The sequence below is a fragment of the Cricetulus griseus genome, chromosome 6 (assembly GCF_003668045.3).
Source record: "Cricetulus griseus strain 17A/GY chromosome 6, alternate assembly CriGri-PICRH-1.0, whole genome shotgun sequence".
In the NCBI taxonomy this organism is placed as follows: domain Eukaryota; kingdom Metazoa; phylum Chordata; class Mammalia; order Rodentia; family Cricetidae; genus Cricetulus; species Cricetulus griseus.
Genome location: NC_048599.1, coordinates 47,321,627 through 47,341,227, shown reverse-complemented (window position 1 = coordinate 47,341,227; position 19,601 = coordinate 47,321,627). Strand labels below are relative to the sequence as shown.

The following is a 19,601-nucleotide window of genomic DNA, read 5'->3' as shown; positions in this document are numbered from 1 at the left end:
GATCAGAGGTGTAGGTCACCCTGTAATTCCAGACATGGAATTACCGCCAGACATGGGTGCATACTTCCAAGTTTTGCTGCACCATATTCCCACTGTGTCTGCTCGTGTCGCCTGGCTAGGCATTCACACCCCTGTGGCATTTGCCTGACACCCCACCTTTATGGAGCACTTCTTGCCGGGCACTATAGACCCTCTCCCCTCCAGCAGTTGGCTAAAAGAGCTGCTTTGCTTGAGTTGCTTGGGAGTCCAAGAAGGCCAGTTTTCAGGGCTTCTGGACTTCCTCTGGAAACTGCTCCAGACCAAGCAGCGAGAAAACAATCTGCTCCTTCATGTCTCTGCAGGGAACCAGAACTGCCCCCAAACAAGGCCTACCGAGCACTAGCAGCTAGACCAGAGGCTCACGAAACTCGGGGCTCATCCAATGGCCCCACGATCGGCTCTCCTCGGTCCACGTCCTTCTTGCCATGCTTCCGACCCATCCCGTCCAGGCCCGGCCCAGCCAATGACCGAGATTCCGGTTCCGCTCCTCCCTCCTCCTTACTCCTTGGCCAATGGCCGCGCTGCTCGCCCCGCCGCCCGCCCCGCCCTCTTCATCTGGGAGGGTTCTGCACGGTCGCTTGCAGGTCAACCTGTTGCCTACTCTGGTTTCCTCTTGGTAAGTTCGCAGCCTGGGAGTGGGTTCTCAGGACTCCGTGCTCCCCAACGCCCTTCAGGGAGGGGGCCTTGGACGGAGCCCAGTGCGTCTCGGAGTCCGCAGGATCGCCGGGGCCTGGGCACGCGGGGTCGGGGAGGCTCCTGACCTGATTATGGGAGGGTGCGGCCGGTCCCACACGGATTCCGAACCCTGGGAGTTCCTCGAGCCGCATCCAGCACCCTTAGCGAGCAGGTAGGTGGTGCAGAGCGTTTGCCCGGGCTGGATAGGAAAAACCGCGGAGTGCCTCCTGCCTCTCCCTGGCCCCGGTGACTCCCGCGAGGCCTGACCGCGCGCAACGACCTGTGGCAGTCGCTTCACAGAGTAGGTCTGTCAGTCCGGACTGCCGCCCGATCCTGGGTGTGACAGCTGTGGGTAGCGACACCTGTTCAAAACAGCCTCCCTGCACTTGGAGACCTGGGTCCTGCCAGTTAATCTAGTTTGAGGTCAGGAGACCTGTCCCTCGGGAGTGTCGATATTTCTTTCCGTGACCCGATCAGAAGCTTTGCTGTGTCCGAGACACCCTTGCCATCTATCTCCTTTTCTCTGAGATGGGAAAGAAGTTTGAGGAAAAGGAGGAAAACAAAGGAAAGCAAAAAAAAAAAAAAAAAAAGTTCTTTGGATACTGTGAAGCTTCAAAAACTTTAAGGGCATTCGGCCTTGATCTCAGAACTCAAGCCAATGTCAGTGAGGGCTGAGAGCGGCATTAACGCGAGCTGTGTCTGAGAGATTTTTATGTTTTCCAAGAGCCTAAATGCTGCATCTTCTCACCCTGTAGTCCCACCCACAGGCAGTGAGCGACCTTGGCGTAAAGACAGACTTTGTGGCTCTCCTGCTGCAGGGGCCTCTATGCTCTGTTAGTCCACGGGGGCAAAAGAAGTCTGGGTTCAAATCCCACACTGTCAGTAGTGTAGCATAGTGTCACTTCCTTCTTGCTCATGATTGTGTCAAAGGACTAACTGAAGAAACTTAGGATGCCCTTGGTAACAATGAACCTTAAAGAAATGAACAACTGTGAACTTTCTTAGCTTTTGGTGGGGCTACATACCGGCATCTGTACATTCAGTGCTGTGGCTGGACCGAAGAAAAAAACGCTAATTTGACTCTGTCATCTCATCTTTCTAGGTGATCTGGGCAAGAAGGGGGGAGGTTTCATCAGCCTGTCCGCCACAGAGCTATTCTTTTCCATCACTTGAAGGCCCAACAGACCCTAATCTTACCTCCCTCACCTCCCGACCTTCCATCTGTAGCTCTCCACAGGAATGTAGCATTTGGTAGTTCGCAGCAGATAACACGGGGCTGAGGTCACTAGGCAGGCCAGGTACTTCATCTTCCATGTATCAGGGCCCTGCCCCTGCAGCAGCTACACTGTCTCCCAGGGGCCTTGTATTTCAAACAAGAGCACTTGGTTCTCTCTTCTCCCACTTTCTTCCTCTCTTTTGAACAATACTCTTGGAATCCAACAAATTAAACTTGTCAAAATGGAGCTCTGAAGCACTGCCTTTCTATGGCTTCTCCCTGACTTCCCTAGTGTAGTAAATGGCACCTTCCTTGCACCAGCTCCCAAGAAACAATGTTAGATTCTTTTCCCCACCTCCCGTGTGCACAGAGCGCCAGGAATATAGCTGCCCATCCCCACCTCTGTGGTTTCCATACTGGCCACACCAGCATCGTTCCCCCTCTTGGTCTCTTGACTTGTCACCTTCCTTCTATGCTGGCTTCTCAAAGGCCTTAGAACCTCCGGAGAATTCTGCAGTGCAAGTCAGCGCTTCTGCTTCCCATTGATTCCCCCGTTTCACACCAAATAAAACCCGAAAAGTCCTTCCCACAACACCTTACAAGCTAATCTCTTTGACCTTGGCCTCCACCCCTCTAAGCTTTCCAAACCTCTTCACTCACCTACTTTCTCTTCAAATACAACAAGCTCTTAGAACTTTGGGTGTTTGAAGAGAAACACACATCTTAGGACTTTTGCATCTGGTTTGCCTTCTGCCCGGGTATTTCCTCCTGGAGTTCTGTCCCATTGTCTCATTTTACTATCTTCATAATCAGAATTACTTTCTGGACTTGCCGTCTAGGTATGTGCTGACAGATCTGTGACCAGTTCCACTCCAATAGTATATAAATTGGATGTGGAGGGCACAGTGACCTTGTCTTTCTTAGCCCTGACGGGGAGGGCAAATAAGAGACAAGTAAACAAACATGTGTAGTTGCAGATTGTGGTGCTGCATAAGTAATGCTTGCTTGCATTTCAGGCACTTTAAAAGCTTACATTTAGGGCTGGTGAAAGGGCTCAGCAGGTAAAAGAGTTTGCTGTGTAGGCCCGATGGCTGAGATCAAGCCCTGGAACCCAAAGTGGAAAGAGAGAATCAACTTACAAAAGCTGTCCTCTTATTTTTCATACTGTGCTTGTGACATGTGCACACATTCACACAACCGTCTTACACATACAGTAATAAAATGGATGGGCATTTAAAAGTGGCCCATTAAAAAAATTAAGCTTAAGGGAGCCAGAGAGAAGGCTCGGTGGTTAAGAACACTGGCTGCTATTCCAGAGGATAATGGGTTTGAGTCCCAGTACCCACATGACATCTCACAACCATTTGTAACTCAGTTCCAGGGGATTGGATGTCATTTGCTGGCCTCTGTAGGAACTCCATGCACAGACATACATGTGGGCAGAATGCCCATGCGTATAAATTATAAATAAATCTTGGGGCTGGAGAGGCAGCTCAGTTGTAAGAATACTGACTATTTTTCCACAGGACCTGGGTTTCATTCCCAGCATCCGCATGGCCATTCACAACTGTCTGTAACTCCAGTTCTAGGGGAATATGATGCCACCACCTGGCCTCCATGGGCACCAAACTCGAAAGTGGTGTGAAAACATACAGGCAGGCAAAACACTCATACACATAAACAATTTGAAAAGTAAATATTTAAAAAATTTGGCCAGAGCCAGGCGTTGGTGGTGCATGCCTTTAATCCCAGCACTTGGGAGGCAGAGGCAGGCTGATCTCTGTGAATTCAAGGCCAACCTGGTCTACAGATCTAGTGCCAGGACAGGCTCCAAAGCTACACAGAGAATCCTGTCTCAGAAAAAAAAATTTGGCCAGGCAGTGGTGGCACACTCCTTTAGTCCTAGCATTCAGGAGGCAGAGATGGTGGATCTCTGTGAGTTCAAGGCCAGTGTGGCCTACACAGTGAATTCCAGAACAGCCAAGGCTGTTACACTGAGAAATCCTGTCTCAAAAAAACGTGAGTGAGTGTGTGTATTTAAATTTAAGCTTACCTGCCTGAACTACTGTGTTGCACAAGCTCTCTAAAACATTTTTTAAAAGATTTTTTTAAAACTTATGTGTACATCTGTCTGAGTGTATCAAATGTGTGTAGGCTAGAAGACAGAGTCAGGTTTGTCTAGAACTAGAATTATGGGCAGTTTTGAGCCACTAGATATGGGAGCTCTGGAAAAGCAATGAGTGTTCTTTTCCACTACTAACCCATCTAAACCAGTGGTTCTCCTAATAACCCATTCACAGGGGTCACCTAAGACCATCAGAAAACATAGGTATTTACATTATGATTCATAAAAGTAGTAAAATCGAAGTTACGAAGTAGCAACAAAAATAATTTTATGGTTGGGGGTCACCATAATGTGAGGAACTGTATTAAAGGGTTGGATCGATAGGAAGGTTGAGAACCACTGCTCTAAACCACCTTTTTATTAGTGTTCTCAAGTAAATGTGCTTTTCCATTAAACCACTCAACCATCTCTCCAGCCCCTCTCTGAGCCATTTTATGGAAAGGGCTGGTAATTTGCCCTGAGTCATAAAGTGACTTCAGTGTAGTGAACTCAGTTTTCTCCCATGAGAACATGTGTATGTATATATGGCAAACTAGTGGGCTCGCATCATGATCCAGAAACAGTCTGATCTGAGAGACCTCAGTTGTTTGGTCTTCAAGTAGCTAGCAAGCCCCCCCCCCCCCAGTTTCTTGGTGCTGTGTTTTCTCCAACTTTACAGTAGCATTATCCTATCATCATCATATTGGGCAGCTCCCTTTGTTTGCTTTCAGTATACCCAGAAGAAGCAGTATTTATAGGCGACTCTTGTATTATCCCTCTTTAGAGATAGGATGGGATCTAGTATCTTTCACAGTCTTAGCAGCTAATGGCACAAGCAGTACCAAACCCTTAGAAAATGATTAAACCCAAAAGGCAGAAGTGGGCCCTAGATTAATAGCTCTCAGTTCATCAATTCACTTTCAAGGAAAATTTTTGTGAGCCTCTGAATCCAGTCAGTTACAACACAGACTGTTTAAAGAAGTGAAAGATTAGGATTGGAGGACCAGAGTTCAGATTCCAGCACCCACATCTGGTAGCCTATAACTGCCTGTTATTCCAGCTCCAGGGGTTCCAGTGCCCTCTTCTGGCCTCCCCAAGCACCTTCCCTCACACACATATCCACACTCATACCCACACACATACGCATAATTTTTAAAATTAATAAAAGAAATCTCTAAAAAAAAAAGGAAAGAAGTCAAAGTTAAAGAAAAAAAAAAAAAGCAAACATTCTAAAAGCTGAGAAAGAATTGCCTTCCTCCAGGCTGGAGAGATGGCTCAGAGGTTAAGAGCACTCACTGGCTGCTCTTCTAAAGGTCCTGAGTTCAATTCCCAGCAACCACATGGTGGCTCACAACCATCTATTATGGGATCTGGTGCCCTCTTCTGGCATGATGAGACACATGCAGACAGAATACTGTATACATACTAAATAAATAAATTACTAAAGAAAGTAAAAAACAACAAACAAAAAAGAATTGCCTCCCTCCAACCCCACTGCCAACTTGTTGCCCTGTGTGATCTTTCTTCTAGTCCATCTCTCTCAGTCCATCCCACCCTCCCCAGGGCCGGAGTCTACTCCAGAAGCTGAGCAGTCATGACATTTGCTGAGGACAAGACCTATAAGTATATCCGAGACAACCACAGCAAGTTTTGCTGTCTTGACGTTTTGGAGATCCTGCCTTACCTGCCCTGCCTCACAGCCAGTGACCAGGTGAGCCAGGGAAGCCACAGCTGGCCAGTGCACCAGGCACTGGGCAGTGCCATCCAAGTTCAGCCTGTCCCAGCCCTTTTCCCAGGCCAGGGCTGCTGAGGCTGCTGCCTGTCCTGCTTTTCTGACCTTTAGATTAAGCTTATTCACAGTGGCTTTTCTAACCTGGTTGAACTCCTTTCGTTTTTATGTTGCACTCAAGAACATGATTCATTCTCTCATAGGACCTTATCTTGGACTAAAGTCTGGAGTGTCAGTTCTGAGGACTCCACCAGTGTCTTGCCTCATCAGGACTTGCTGCAGGCTCGTGCCCTCACCAGCCATGAAGTGGTTTATAGTTCACCTCTTCTCAGGTGGCATGGGCTCCTGTGCTCCCAGCAGCTGCCTGTGCTGTTGGGGCCTCCTGTTCTAGGTGTCTTGGGAGTATTGTTGTTACCTGTGCAGTCTGCCGTGCAGATACTGTTACAGCTTAGGTCTGGGCAATTAGGAGAGTGTGCTGGCCTCACCTTGTGTTGGGCATCCATTGGGACACCCTGCCATCTAGTGTGTAGTAAATATTTCCTGTGGTTTGTCACTTGTTTTTCTTTTCTTCTCCTCTTCCTTCTATTCCTCTGCCAAGTTTCCCTCTTCCTTTCCTTTCTCCTCTCCCTTCCTTCCTCTTTCTTCTTCAGACAAGGTCTTACCGTATAGCCCAGTCTGGTTTCAAACCCATAATCCTCCTACCTCAGCCTCCCTAGTGTTGGGACTACAAGCTGACTGATAGTTTTCAAGCAGGAAACCAGTGAATAAAAAAATACTACAGCTGATGTTATATTTCTAGAATTTCCCTGGTATTCTTACTTGTCTTGCTTCCCATTCTTGGTTCCCTCCCTTTTCTTCTCTGCCCCCTTTTTATCCCATTGTTGTTGGGCCCCTATTCCTTCCCAACTCATTCCCTCTTCTCTTTGCTTTAGTGGCTGTCTGATTCAAGCTTTGCATCCTTTGCTGCTTTGCTTCTGCTAAGCCTCTGCCTCCTTACCTGTAAAGTCTGTAAAGTGGGGATGATTATAGCATTTGTTTATTTATTTATTTATTTATTTATTTATTTATTGGTTTTTCAAGACAGGGTTTCTCTGTGGCTTTGGAGGCTGTCCTGGAACTAGCTCTTGTAGACCAGGCTGGACTCGAACTCAACAGAGATCTGCCTGCCTCTGCCTCCCTAGTGCTGGGATAAAAGGTGTGCGCCACCACTGCCCGGCGATCATTTAATGGGACAGTGCCTGTAAAACTAGACATGGCCAGAGCCTTTTCCTGGCGGCACCCTTTATTGTTGTTGACTGCTCCTCCTTACTCCATACTTGTGCTACCACCCTGGCCTTGTCCTCCCTCTCGCCCAGTATCAGGTAGCTGCCTTCTTCTTGTGGCTTTCTTAGTGTCCCCTTTGCAGTAGCTCTCGTCTGAGTGGAGAAAAGCCTGGGCAACCTGGCCTGAGTAGGGTGGCTGTACTGTCTTCCAGGATCGACTGCGGGCTTCCTATACGCAACTAGGGAACCGGGACACACTCTGGGAACTCTTCAATAAGCTCCAGAGACGGGTTGGCTGGGTAGAGTTCTTCATCCGGGCACTGAGGATCTGTGAGCTGCCTGGACTGGCTGACCAAGTGACTCGAGTGTATCAGAGCTACCTGCCTCCTGGTGAGCATCCTGCCCTAGCCTCCTTCCTGGGACCCTGCCTGTTTCTCGGGCTTGCAATCTTCCTCTTCCTTCACCTTGCACCTCCTGCCTTTCTATTTTCATCACTCTCCATCATAGGATCTACCCAGGCTTAATCCAGTTGAGCCACTCACTAGCTGTGTCCCTTCGGCAATATTCTTTAATTTTGTAGTCTGTCACAGTGGGGCTAATGGCCACATCCCTCATGTGTGGCTGCAGTGGATAGACACCACAGGGTGATGCCTGTTGAGTGCTTAGCTAGAGTTCCTCGTCTCCCCTATGCCCAGCACAAGGCACCTGCCGTCAATTTTGTAGCTCATGTGTTTGCCTCCCTACTTGGTCCTCATTTTCTCTCCGATCTCTTTTCTCTACAATGTAGAGTGTAGAATCTATACCCAATCACTTACCCCACTCTTCATTTCTCTTTCCCTCCCCAAGGTTTCTCTAAGAACATCCTGGTTTCTAAGCCCAACACCCAGCTGCCCAGTTGCTCCTTAATTCCTCTTAATGTTTCTGCCAAGTCATGTGATGGTGGGGGGTGGGGGGTGGGGAGTGAGGGTGGGGTGTTGGTAATTGGGCCTGAAGAGAAGATCCAGGAAGAAAAATCAAGCCAGTCTTGAACACACCATGTTTGCTTTTCTCTTTCTTTTCCTCCCTTCTTTCCAAGTTGGTCTCTTCATTTGTGGAAGTCAGCAGTGCTCTCTCAAGTAGAAGTGACTACTATGGTAGGGTCAGAGATGGGCTGTGGCAAGGGTTAGTTGGAGATGACAGCCGTGAGGAGAAAGCCTTGGGACAGAGAGGAGTGACCACTGACAGTGTAACTGGGCTCCTGCCCCTCCATCTCCCTTGACACCTTTTCTGTCTTCTCCAGCGCCTGTCCCTCCTGCCCCCTCCCCACGAATTCATCCCACGTCAGGTCATTTAAGTTATTTAAGGGAGACATCTCAAAAGCTTCCAGGCCTCTTCTGTTACCAGGATAATTCTGATTATTCTTGGCATCGCTACATCTTTGTCCTTTAGGGACTCCACTCCGCTCCCTAGCTCCCCTGGAGTCACCAGCAGTTCCTGCTACAACCTCTGGACCTTCTGCTGCTCCAAGTCACAGCATCCCTGACAATGGCTACCAAGAGGGACTAGGCTACCCCAGGCCTGTCCAGGACACCCAGCCACCAAATTCCCCAGGAGAGGTAGGTTCCCAGTCTACTTCAAGGCCCCTTGCTTTTGTGTGCTTGCCTGCTTCTGCCCACCCAGCCTTCCAGAAGCCCCTTCCTACCTCCTGAAAACCGTGCCTTATCTCTGCTAAGAATACTAGGTTTCCTTCATGAGCTACCTGACTGATGGCCAGGCCTGTAGCCACCCCAGCAGTCTGTCATCAGCTAACTAAGAGGCCCTGGTCTTGAGGTCTTTACAGTGGTCATGTGACATGTTGGGCTGGGTAAAAGACTAGGGGATAACCAGATCTGAATGTGAGGGAGGTGATATGAAGGTTCAGGAAGTCATGGGTGGATGATAACAGGGTTCTTTATTGTTAACAGTGAAGTCAGGTATGGAGGAAAGATAACTAGTTCTACTGAGATGAAGTGAGTCAGCCATGGGCTGTAGAAGAGACGCCAAACTGGGTCTGAAGCCATAGGATCTGCACAGAAACTGCTGAAGAAAGGGCTATATGCAGTGGTTACAGAGCCAGACACAGACACATGGATAGGGAACTTGGGCAGTACATGGTTTTTTGTTTTTTGGTTTTTTTTTTAAGGCACTTGAGGTCATCCTAGGAGGCTGGGATGTAGTTCTCAGTTGGTGGAGTTCTTGTCTAACATGCACACAACCCTGAATTCAGTTTCCAGTACCATATAAGCTGGGCAGATAACTCATACCTATAAGTGTGATACCCAGGAAGTAGAGGGAGGTAGATCAGAAGTCACATAGTAAGTTCAAGGCTAGGGTGAGATACATAAGACCCTATCTCAAAACAAAGCAAAAATAGTAACATCAACAACAAAACCAAATAGATACCAGGGACTTATATTAGACAAGTATACTATTGACGAGCTACCCCCTGGTATGTGAAGATAACCTATGGCCAGAAACAAGGCAAGGGTTCCCGAGATGCTGGGAACAGGAGCTGGAGCTTATAGATGCCCCATAAATGTCTGTTGCTCTTTGTCAGCTCTTGGGAGAAGCAGCTGCTTTATTACCATTTCTTCTATTGCAGAGTTTAGAGCAACCCCCACAGGCCAGCCTCGGGGCCATCCCGAGGATGCCGTCATCTAACCTGCAGGCTGTCAGCCCTCAGCACTCCAGAGAGCATCATGGTCAAGAGCCAGAAGTGGGTGGAACCTACACAGCAAGTATGCACAGAATGTGGTATTACAGGGTCTCTCAGACCTCCCAAGTGAAGGTTGGGGTTACAGTTACCACCTGGCCTTTCTGGGACAGGATGCAGGATAGGAATAAAGGGTATTCACTTCAGAGAGTGTGCAGTGTGTGTGTGTGTGTGTGTGTGTGTGCACGTGTGCGTGCGTGTGTGTATGTGCGTGCGCGCGTGCGTGCGTGCATGCGTGCATGTGTGAGTGTGTGCACGCAGCAGCTTATATTCATTAGCACGTGGCTCAGTTGGGTAGGTCTTCTGGTCTTGTTGATGAACTCTTACGTACTCCCTGACATATACATTTGTTCTGTTAGTATTCATTGGCTGGCGCCTCTTCGTTCTCTCATCCTCTAGCACACAAACCCAATTCATAGCATCTGGGCAAGGCTCTGGGTAAAAGAAAGGCAGGGCTGTGAGGCATAGACTCGAAACTGGCCTTATTACTCCTGCCTTGTTCTGTGGTCAAAACAAGTTATAAGGCCAACCCAGATTCCGAGAACGGAGAAACTGGCAGAATCACACCGGAGGGTGTGATGGCCGTGTAGGTGTGCATTGCTGTACATTGCTGCATGTGAGACAGAGTTAGCACTATTTCTGCACTCAGGTAAAAGGACCTGGTATGGATTGACCAGGACCTGAATGAGGGATAGCATAGGACTAGCTGATGAGGGAAGCTCTTTTTCTTTTTTTTTTCCAAGACAGGGTTTCTCTGTATTGCTTTGGAGGTTGTCCTGGAACTCGATCTTGTAGACCAGGCTGGCCTCAAACTCACAGAGATCCCCCTGCATCTGCCTCCCGAGTGCTGGGATTAAAGGCATGCACTACCAACACCCAGCAAATTCTTTTTCTTTTTAAATAAATTTTTATTTAAATTAAAGACAATCTTATTTTACATACCAATCCCAGTTCCCTCTCCCTCCCATCCTCCCGTTCCCCCCACTGACCCCCCCATCCCACCTCCCATCCACTCCTCAGGGAGGGTGAGGCCTCCCATGAGGGGTCATCAAAGTCTGTCACATCATTTGGGGCAGGACCTAGGCCCTCCCCCATGTATCTAGGCTGAGAGAGTATCCCTCCATAGGGAATGGGCTCCCAAAGCACATTCGTGTACTAGGGATAAGTACTGGTTCCACTGCCAGAGGCCCCATAGACTGCCGAGGCCTCCCCACTGATACCCAGTGGGGGCCTGGTTTGGTCCTATGCTGGTTCCCCAGCTGTCAGACTGGGCTCGTGAACTTCCACTCGACGAAGGAGCTCTTAAACACCGTTCTGCACAAGGAGGTCTCTAGTTCCCAGCTGTGGTAGTTAGAATGGGAATAGCTCCTGGAGGCTCATGCATCTCAATATTTAGTCCCTAGTTGGTGGAACTATGTAGAAAGAACTAGGAGGTTTGGCCTTGTTGGAAGAGGTGTGTCAAAGAGGTGGGCTTGGAGGTTTCAAAAGCCCATGCCATCTTCAGTTAGCGATCTCTCTCTCTCTCTCTCTCTCTCTCTCTCTCTCTCTCTCTCTCTCTCTCTCTCTCTCTCTCCTCTCCTCCCTCTCTCTCTCTCCTCTCTCTCTCTCTCTCTCCTCTCTCTCCCTCTCTCTCTCTCTCTCTCTCTCTCTCTCTCTCTCTGTGTGTATGTGTGTGTGTGTCTGTATGTCTGTCTCTCTGTGTCTCTGTCTGTCTGTCTGTCTCTGTCTTTCTGCCTTATGCTTGTGGATCAGATGCAAGCTCTCAGCTACTGCTCTATCTCCATGCCTGCCTGCTGCCATGCTCCCCACCATGATCCTCATGGACTCTAACCCCCTGGAACTGTGAACCCAAAGTTAAGTGATTTCTTTTGTAAGTTGTCTTGGTCACGGTATTGCCACAGTGATAGAAAAGTAACCAAGACACCAGAAAAATTACTAAAGTGTTTCAACTCTAGATGAGTCAGTCACGGGTCAGAGGAACCTGATGCTCCCCCTCAGGACTGTACTCTATCCACCCTGGCTTTCCAGGCTAGAATGGCTCACCTCCACTTTCCTAACTCTGTTCTGTTTGTCACAGGTGCCTGGTCTGCCCTCAGTGCCCTAGAATTGCTGTGTGAAGCAGTTAAAGGTTGGGGGAAGTCATCTTAGTGCTCCCAAATGCTTTCATTCCCAAACATCCCTCAGTCACAAGGCTTTGTAATATCAGCTTGTCACAAGACATTTCTCAGGAAATACTTCTGTGAACTATGGCACTAAGGGCATTTCATTTGTAGCATGTTTGTGATCACAGGTGCCTGGAGATTTTCTATTAGGCTTAAGGGGAGACATCACTTCTAATGTTTGTCAGCCTTGGCATGTGTGTCCTGAGAGTTCTCTGAAGAGTCTGATGTCATTACCCTTATGTCCTGTTAACACCTGCTGCTTCTGGTTTCCCCAGATCAAGCTCCCTTTCTGGGACTACTAGGTCCTTATTCCTTGGGGAAGTATGCTTGTGGTTCTGTTGAGCCATCCTGTTGTCCCTTGCCCTGATTCAGGACTGCTCTTGCTAGAAGGCCAGGACAAACTAGAATAGGCAGAAGTGGGAGAAGAGGCAAGTGTCCAAGGTGGAAGAACAAAAGAATAATTTATAATGAGCATCAAGCTTTTGGGTGCGGATGAAGGCAGATGCCATTTTATTTTGGTGATAGGGACCAACTAGGGCTCTGCGTCAAGGTCTGAGTCTTCTCCACGAGCCGGAAATTGGGAAACCAGATGTGATATGGACTGTAACCAATGGCATGGGGACCCTTCTCTAGCCCTTAATGTAACACAATCCTTTGGATTTGTGTCTGTTTTCGCCTGTAGGTGTTGACTCCATTTCCACACCACTCCATGGACCTGTGTCTCCAACTGTTTCCTTCCAGCCCCTTCCACGTACCACCCTGCGGACAAGCCACTTGCCTGGGGTCACAGTATCAGTTCCATCTCCTGATACCTCCTTGTCTTCCTCTTCCACTGGATTGGCTTTGGCAAAGGGAGCTGGTGACCAGGCCAAAGCTGCCACCTGTCTCAGCACAGATGGGGGAGTACCCACCAATTCTGTGACCACTAGCTCAGTGCCTTCCTCTACCAAATTGGTACCAGTAACTACTGTGTCTTCCAAAATGTCCTCCAAGTTGCCCATCAGTACAAAGTCCACTGCTGCAATGCCTTCTACTGTGCTCACCAATATAGCACCGTCAAAATTACCCATCAACTCAGCATATGCTGGCACAATGCCATCCAAAGTGCCTATTAGTGTGGCCAAAGCACCTGCCAATGTACTACCACCCAATAGGAGCAACAACCAAGCCAAGGTGAGTCTTTGTTCCTCCTAATAGTCACTCAGTCCACTTTGCCAAGACAGCTGGTCCTCTGCCCTGCCCTCTGACCCTTTTAGTCTCTGTTCTGTCTCTGGTCTGGTTCTTCAAGGTGTTGGGACCGAGGGGAATCAGCCTCATCCAGCACTTACCCCTTGTTTTCTAGGAGGCATGATAGACCTTCGGCAGAGTGGGGCATGGGACCACCCCCACTGACACGTACATTAACTCACTTGGAGCTCAGAGCCCCCAGTTAAGCAGTACCATTTCGTAGATGAAGTAGTGAGGGATGAACTTGATGGCTCATGTGCCTTGTTCATTGAACAGTGGTCTCAAGCATCTAGCTTGGAGCAGCTACTCTAACTCAGTGACCCCTACAGCTACTTCCCCCAAGGCCTGTTTACCCTAAAGGAACCAAGTTCACAAGCCTTGGATTCTTGGGCTGCCCTGTGACTCTCAGGCCCAGGTAGTGTAAGATGGGTCACACCCCAGCAAGGGCTCCCTAGCAGTGATGCTCACAGCAGCTCAGTGAGTGGGAGAGGGCTGCTCTGGAAGGCTTACTGCAGGGTCTTGGTCACTTCCCTCCCATCTGTGTGTGTATCACTGATGAGTTGAACCTCCAAGAGAGGGTGGTCTGAGCTATTGTGGGATGCTAGTTCATGCCCTGGCCACACAACCAAGTTTGTCTCCCTGTCATCCGAATCCCTTCCAACATTCTCCTTGTGTTTCCAGGAGACCCTAGAGCCTCCAGCAAGCACAGTCACCACTAGAAGCAGCTTGCCCAGACCAGATATCAGTTCCAGGAGCTTGCACTCTGGGCCAGAGATGGGCAAACCAGGTGCACTGTTGTCCCAGGTGGACGAGCCATTCTCAGGATGCTCTATGGACCTTGCCATCAGCCCTAGCAGCTCCTTGGGCTCCGAACCCAATCATGGTCCAGAGGAGAATGAATATTCGTCCTTTAGGATCCAGGTGGATGAAGACCCCAGTGCTGACCTTCTGGTGGGAAACCCTGGGCCACTAGCTATCCCGGAGTCCCCAGAAGTTGAAGAGCTTTGTGTCAGTCAAATATCCTGGGCTAAGTGGCTCGGGGCAACTGGTGCACTCTTGGCTGCATTCCTGGGAGTGATGCTGTACCGTAGTAGGCACCTGGCCCAATGAAGATTCAGCTGTGTGCCACGCACTTGCCCAGTTCTGCCAAGCATGGTCTCTAGGCTCGGACTGGTGGAGGCTAAGTCAGGGGAACTTAGAGATGGTGAGGTCCATCAAGCCATCTGTGGGGTAGGGGAGAGACATTCTTTCCATCCTAGTTCATGACATCTTCTGGTCTTTAGCTCTTTGGGGCACTGGATTACCTCCACTGCTTCTGGCCTGCCCACATGGCGGTTTAGGATTTTGTGCTATGTGCTCCTAAGGAGGTGTCCCCACCAACGTCATCCCTGTTGGCTGAAGCCTGAAGATGGGGAGGTATCACACTTCTGTTGACAGAGCCTCTCATCCTGCCCAGGTCTTTTGAAACACAAGCACGGGTGTATTGGTGAGAGCTCCCGTAACATCGTGTGCCTTCCACCAGCAGCCTGGCCTAAGGCCTCGGTACTAGAGCCTGCAGCAGAGTGGCTGGTTTCTAGGGAGCTTTGTTTAAGTCCTGTCTCTCTGGTCCCCCTCCACAGTCAGGCAACCCTAAGGGAAGGTCTGGAGGTTCCCTGTGGACTCTGAGAAAGCCAGAAGCAGCTGCCAGGCCTGAGAAAGACACTAGGAGCCCTGCTCCAGCCTCCTTACTCCACCTCTTCACCGCCTCCCTCCTGGTCTCCATTCTCTTTAGTCTCCTACACTGGATGATGGAATACCTAGTGGGCAGAGCTCAGGCTGGGTTTGAATTTCAGTTCTAAGCTTTCTCTGGCTTTAGCAGATGTTTAGCTTCTGTAGTCTTTTTTCCCAGTGTGGACAGTGAACCCTTTCACTGGGCTTTTCTGAGACTGAAGAACATAGATATTTACATAGTGCCTAGCCCAGAGGGTGTGACTACCAAGTAATTACACTCCTGCCCAGCCTGGTTGAACTAAGGTGAGCTTGAGAGGCAGAGTACATGGTAGTAATGTTACCCTCTTTGCTTCTGAGAGAACAGCTTTGGCCTACATAGTGCTTCTGTCTCTCTGGCCCTGTGATCTCTGGCAAAGTGTGCACCTCTGGGCTTCAATTTTCTCTCCTGTGAGATGCGGCAAATATGCATACATATGTGCTAATGTGTTCTAATGTTATCAAGATAATTAAATTAAAAGTTTATCTGTGAAAACCTGTGAGTTCTGCATTTCTTAGGAGTTGGTATCCAATTCCTCATGTTATGACTTTTAAATGGAAAGGTGCTGGGTCTCTTGGCTTCACAGTTAGAGACAGGTGCTAGCATATTCTGTTTTCTTCCATGGGCAGGAAGTTTAGTCACATCAGACAATGAGGTAGGTTTAGGCCAATTTTGGTAGTGCACAGCTTTAGTCCCAGCACTCGGGAGGCAGAGGTAGGTGAATCTCTGTGAGTTTAGGGCCAGCCTGGTCTCCAGAGCAAGTTCCAGGACAGCGAGAGCTGCACAGTGAGATCCTGTCTCCAGAAAAGAAAAGAAATACAATGAGACATATCGAGGGTATGCGCATGGGTTTTTAAAGGTACCCTTTGCTGGACAAGGGATAGGCATGGAGCCAACTCTATCTCAGCTCTGTTGTGAACATAAACCTTAGAGGCATTAGGGATTGGGGTGGCTATCACAATCTTCCTTGCATGTCCTAGGGAAAAATGACCTAATGACCTGTACTTTCTGAATTTCAAGGCAAACTTCAACCAGTGCCATGAATTCTAGATGTAATTTGTCCCCAAGTTGTCTGCACTGCTTTTTTTTTTTTTAAGGTTTATTTATTTATTATGTGTACGGTATTCTGCCTACATTCTGCATGCCAGAAGAGGGCACCAGATCCCATTATGGATGGTTGTGAGCCACCATGTGGTTGCTGGGAATTGAACTCAGGACCTCTGGAAGGGCAGTCAGTGCTCTTAACCTCTGAGCCGTCTCTCCAGCCCCCTGCACTACTTTTTTTTTTAATCACCTGTGTTCCTTTTCTTGTATTATAATTAATTAATTAATTAGGTTTTTGGAGACAGGGTTTCTCTGTGTAGCCCTGGCTGTCCTGGAACTTATTCTGTAGATCAGGCTGGCCTTGAACTCACAGAGATCCACTTGCCTTTGCCTCCCAAGTGCTGAGATTGAAGGCGCGCACCACCACTGCCAGGCTCACCTTTGTTTCTAACCAACCCCTGGACGCCCCTCTCCAGATGCCATACTGGCTATGCTAGAGAATGGTTGTGCAGGGCACTAGTCTCAGTGTGCTGCCATTCCAGGGTATGAAAGAGACATCTCAAGGATACAATATGTAGCCCTACAGAGTGTCACCCAGATGGTGAGATGTCAGGCACAGTAATAGGTCACTAGGCATCTCTTACGTATGTGTAGGAAGTGCCAAAGGCCTTTCCTACACTTTGCAGATTTTGATGACATCTCAGCTGGTATCAACTTGGAGGCACCTCAGATGCCAGCTTCAGGAAGAGGAAGGCTTTGGCCAGTGTCAGGTCCTAGGAGTCCTATGTTTGTGTGTTGCTTTCTGCTGCAGCAGGATTCATAGCTGTGTAGAAGGGACAGTTGGGGCAGGTTACCATAGCAGCCGTGGTCTGAACAAGATGAACCAAGCAGCTATGTGTACCACAGGTGTCTGGTACACATACTATAGACTCGAGGAAACACGATTTCCATTGGGATGATCATTGTCTGGAGGAACCAGTGCTTCCTAAGCCACTATGCCCAGATTCACCTGCAGAAGAGGCCTGCCCATCTTCTTTCACTGGTGAAGAATTCCCCAACGCCCAAGCACTCTATTGCCCTATCCCCAGCAAGTTCCAATGGGCCCTGTTGTGATGAATTGGGTACAATGCCACCCCTTCACTTCCTTCCCCTTGCTAGATGCCCTCAATGTGACTCTGTCAGAGATGAAAGAGACACCCATGGGTATGCTCCATTACATCAGGGACTTGTGTTCTATGCCACCTCAGGCCCAGCAACCTTTTCTAGCAGGCAGAAATTGAAATTCTGTAATATGACTCCTTCCTGTATCTTGTTCCAGTCCCTCTACCCACGTCATCTTTCTTTTTTCTTTTCTTTTTCTTTTTTCTTTTTTTGGTTTTTGTTTTGTTTTTGTTTTTGTTTTTCGAGACAGGGTTTCTCTGTGTAGCTTTGGAGCCTATCCTGGCACTCACTCTGGAGACCAGGCTGGCCTCAAACTCACAGAGATCCACCTGCCTCTGCCTCTGCCTCCCGGGTGCTGGGATTAAAGGCGTGGGCCACCAACGCCCGGGCCCCAAGTCATCTTTCTGTCCACCATGAGGTTAAACATCCTCCTCTGTGCATTCCCACCACTGTGACAGTGAGACAGTCTGCCTGTCCTAGGTAGGGCTACTATTGCTATGATGAAACTCCATGACCAAAGGCAAGTTAAGGGGAAAGGGATTCTTTGACCTACACTTGCATATCACTGTTCCTTACTGAACGAAGTCAGGACAGGAACTAAAACAGGGCAGGAACCTGGAAGCAGGAGCTGATGCAGAGATCATGCTGCTTACTGGCTTGCTCCTCATGGCTTGTTCTGCTTTGAGAGCCTAGAGGTTTTTTGTTTGGTTTGGTTTTTTGGGTTGTGTTGTTGTTTTCGAGGCAGGATTTCTCTGTGTATCTCTGGCTGTCCCAGAACTCACTCTGTAGACCAGGATGGCCTCACAGAGATCTGCCTGCCTCTGCCTCCTGAGTTCTGGGATTAAAGTCATGTGCAGCCATGCTCGACGAGCCTGCTTTCTTGTAGAACCCAAGCCCAGGGATGGCACAACCCACAATGGGCTGAGCCTTCTCCATCAATGTTGCTTTTGTTCATGCTTTTATTTTTTTATATATAATAGTGATAGAAACTATAACTAAGACAGTCTCTATATTTGTCGGGGACTCACAAGCAGGCACTGGCTGGGAAATGCTAGTGGGAGGGAGATTGAGGTCCTGTCCTAGGAGGTCGTTGGTATGGGGAATACAAAAGTTATTGATATAAGGATGTCTTTATACAGATAAACACCAGCCAAACACAAGCAGGAGAGAGTGCCCTCAGGCAGCAGGCTAGGGAGCCCAGGAAAAAGAGACCGCTCCCACGACTGTCCTCTCCTTAAGAATTCTCCACCCGGGTCATCCTGAACCTCCCCGACCATTCCCTCATGGGCCTGGCCCGTGTAGTCAAGCACCTGTAGCGGCTCCTAAGAGGAGGGGCTACAGTGTCTCCCTACAAAAAGTGACATCTCATGACTGGCTTTTTTTTTTTTTTTTTTTTTTTTTTTTTTTTTTTTTTTTTTTTTTTTTTTGGTTTTTCGAGGCAGGGTTTCTCTGTGTAGCTTTGGAGCCTATCCTGGCACTCGCTCTGGAGACCAGGCTGGTCTCAAACTCACAGAGATCTGCCTGCCTCTGCCTTCCAAGTGCTGGGATTAAAGGCGTGCGCCACCAATGCCCGGTTTATGGCTGGCTATTTTGATCATAAGATGTGGAGAAGTGGTTGTTTGGAGGTTGGGAGCTGACATCTCTAGCTCTGCATTGATTTCTGCACAGGTTGAGTCTAGCTCCCTTGGCTTCCCAGAATGCTCACTCCCAGGATTTTGTATCAGACTTCTATTGCCAGCTAGGAACAGTCACTTTCCATTTACAGGTTCATTTTCTGAAACAGAGGCATGAGCATTGAGAAGGGTTGCTACAGTGGACTAGATGGAACATCCCATTTTCTCAAGCTCTTCACCCCTCCCTGAGGTCAGAGGTGCCTGACTGTGGAGATGAGTCTATGGCCAGGGGGCATTCCTAGCTACTTGGAGTCCACACCCACATCCTAAATGTTTCAAACAACGGAGAGGCAAATATCAATCACTCTGCACCCATATGAAACTTCTGTGAATGAGGCAACCTTATACCTGAGCCTACTACCGGGCTGATATGGGACATGAGTGCTAATTCAGTTGTCATGCCCTTTACCTTAGCTTATAGTTCTTCCTCTTTAGGAAAGCTAATTTCAGGACTCTTACTCAGACTATCCAAGTGGTGTCTTTGGAACTTTGCTAGACAATCCTATAAAAGATTCATTAGGATTCTATTTTTCTTTTAAATTGTCAATTAGATGTCAAAAAGAAGACACCTGACTTCTTTTACAAAGCTTCCAGGTGCTTGTTCCTTATGCAGGAGTCTGCTGTAACAAATGACTAATTACAGTTACATCATTCTTCTACAGAACTCTGGTACATGGTCCAGCTAGTAGTACAATTGCAACCTTATGTGTTAACTCTCTCTTTAACATTATATGCTGTTAATCTTGTAAAATTTCTTTCCTCAATAACTTTGTCTCTTAATGTTCTCATTACCTACCAAACTATTTTTTTGTTTGTTTGTTTGTTTTCGAG

General features: G+C 48.4%; 1 protein-coding gene across 4 annotated transcripts; it reads left to right on the top strand.

Annotated features, from left to right (window-relative positions):
* The first annotated feature begins 514 nt into the window (after window positions 1-514).
* Mavs (mitochondrial antiviral signaling protein) lies at window positions 515-15,389 on the top strand. Of its 4 annotated transcripts, none has more exons than XM_027421749.2 (7): window positions 515-655; window positions 5,598-5,745; window positions 7,238-7,415; window positions 8,454-8,620; window positions 9,646-9,781; window positions 12,601-13,091; window positions 13,827-15,389. In XM_027421749.2, the coding sequence occupies exons 2-7, from the start codon at window positions 5,629-5,631 to the stop codon at window positions 14,253-14,255; spliced, it is 1,518 nt and encodes a 505-aa protein (XP_027277550.1). In that variant the 5' UTR covers window positions 515-655; window positions 5,598-5,628; the 3' UTR covers window positions 14,256-15,389. The 4 variants fall into 4 exon arrangements, with proteins under 4 accessions (XP_027277550.1, XP_027277551.1, XP_027277553.1 ...); XM_027421750.2 differs by having other exon boundaries at window positions 576-655; window positions 5,565-5,745; XM_027421751.2 differs by lacking the exon at window positions 515-655 and adding an exon at window positions 699-886.
* The last annotated feature ends 4,212 nt before the right edge of the window (window positions 15,390-19,601 follow it).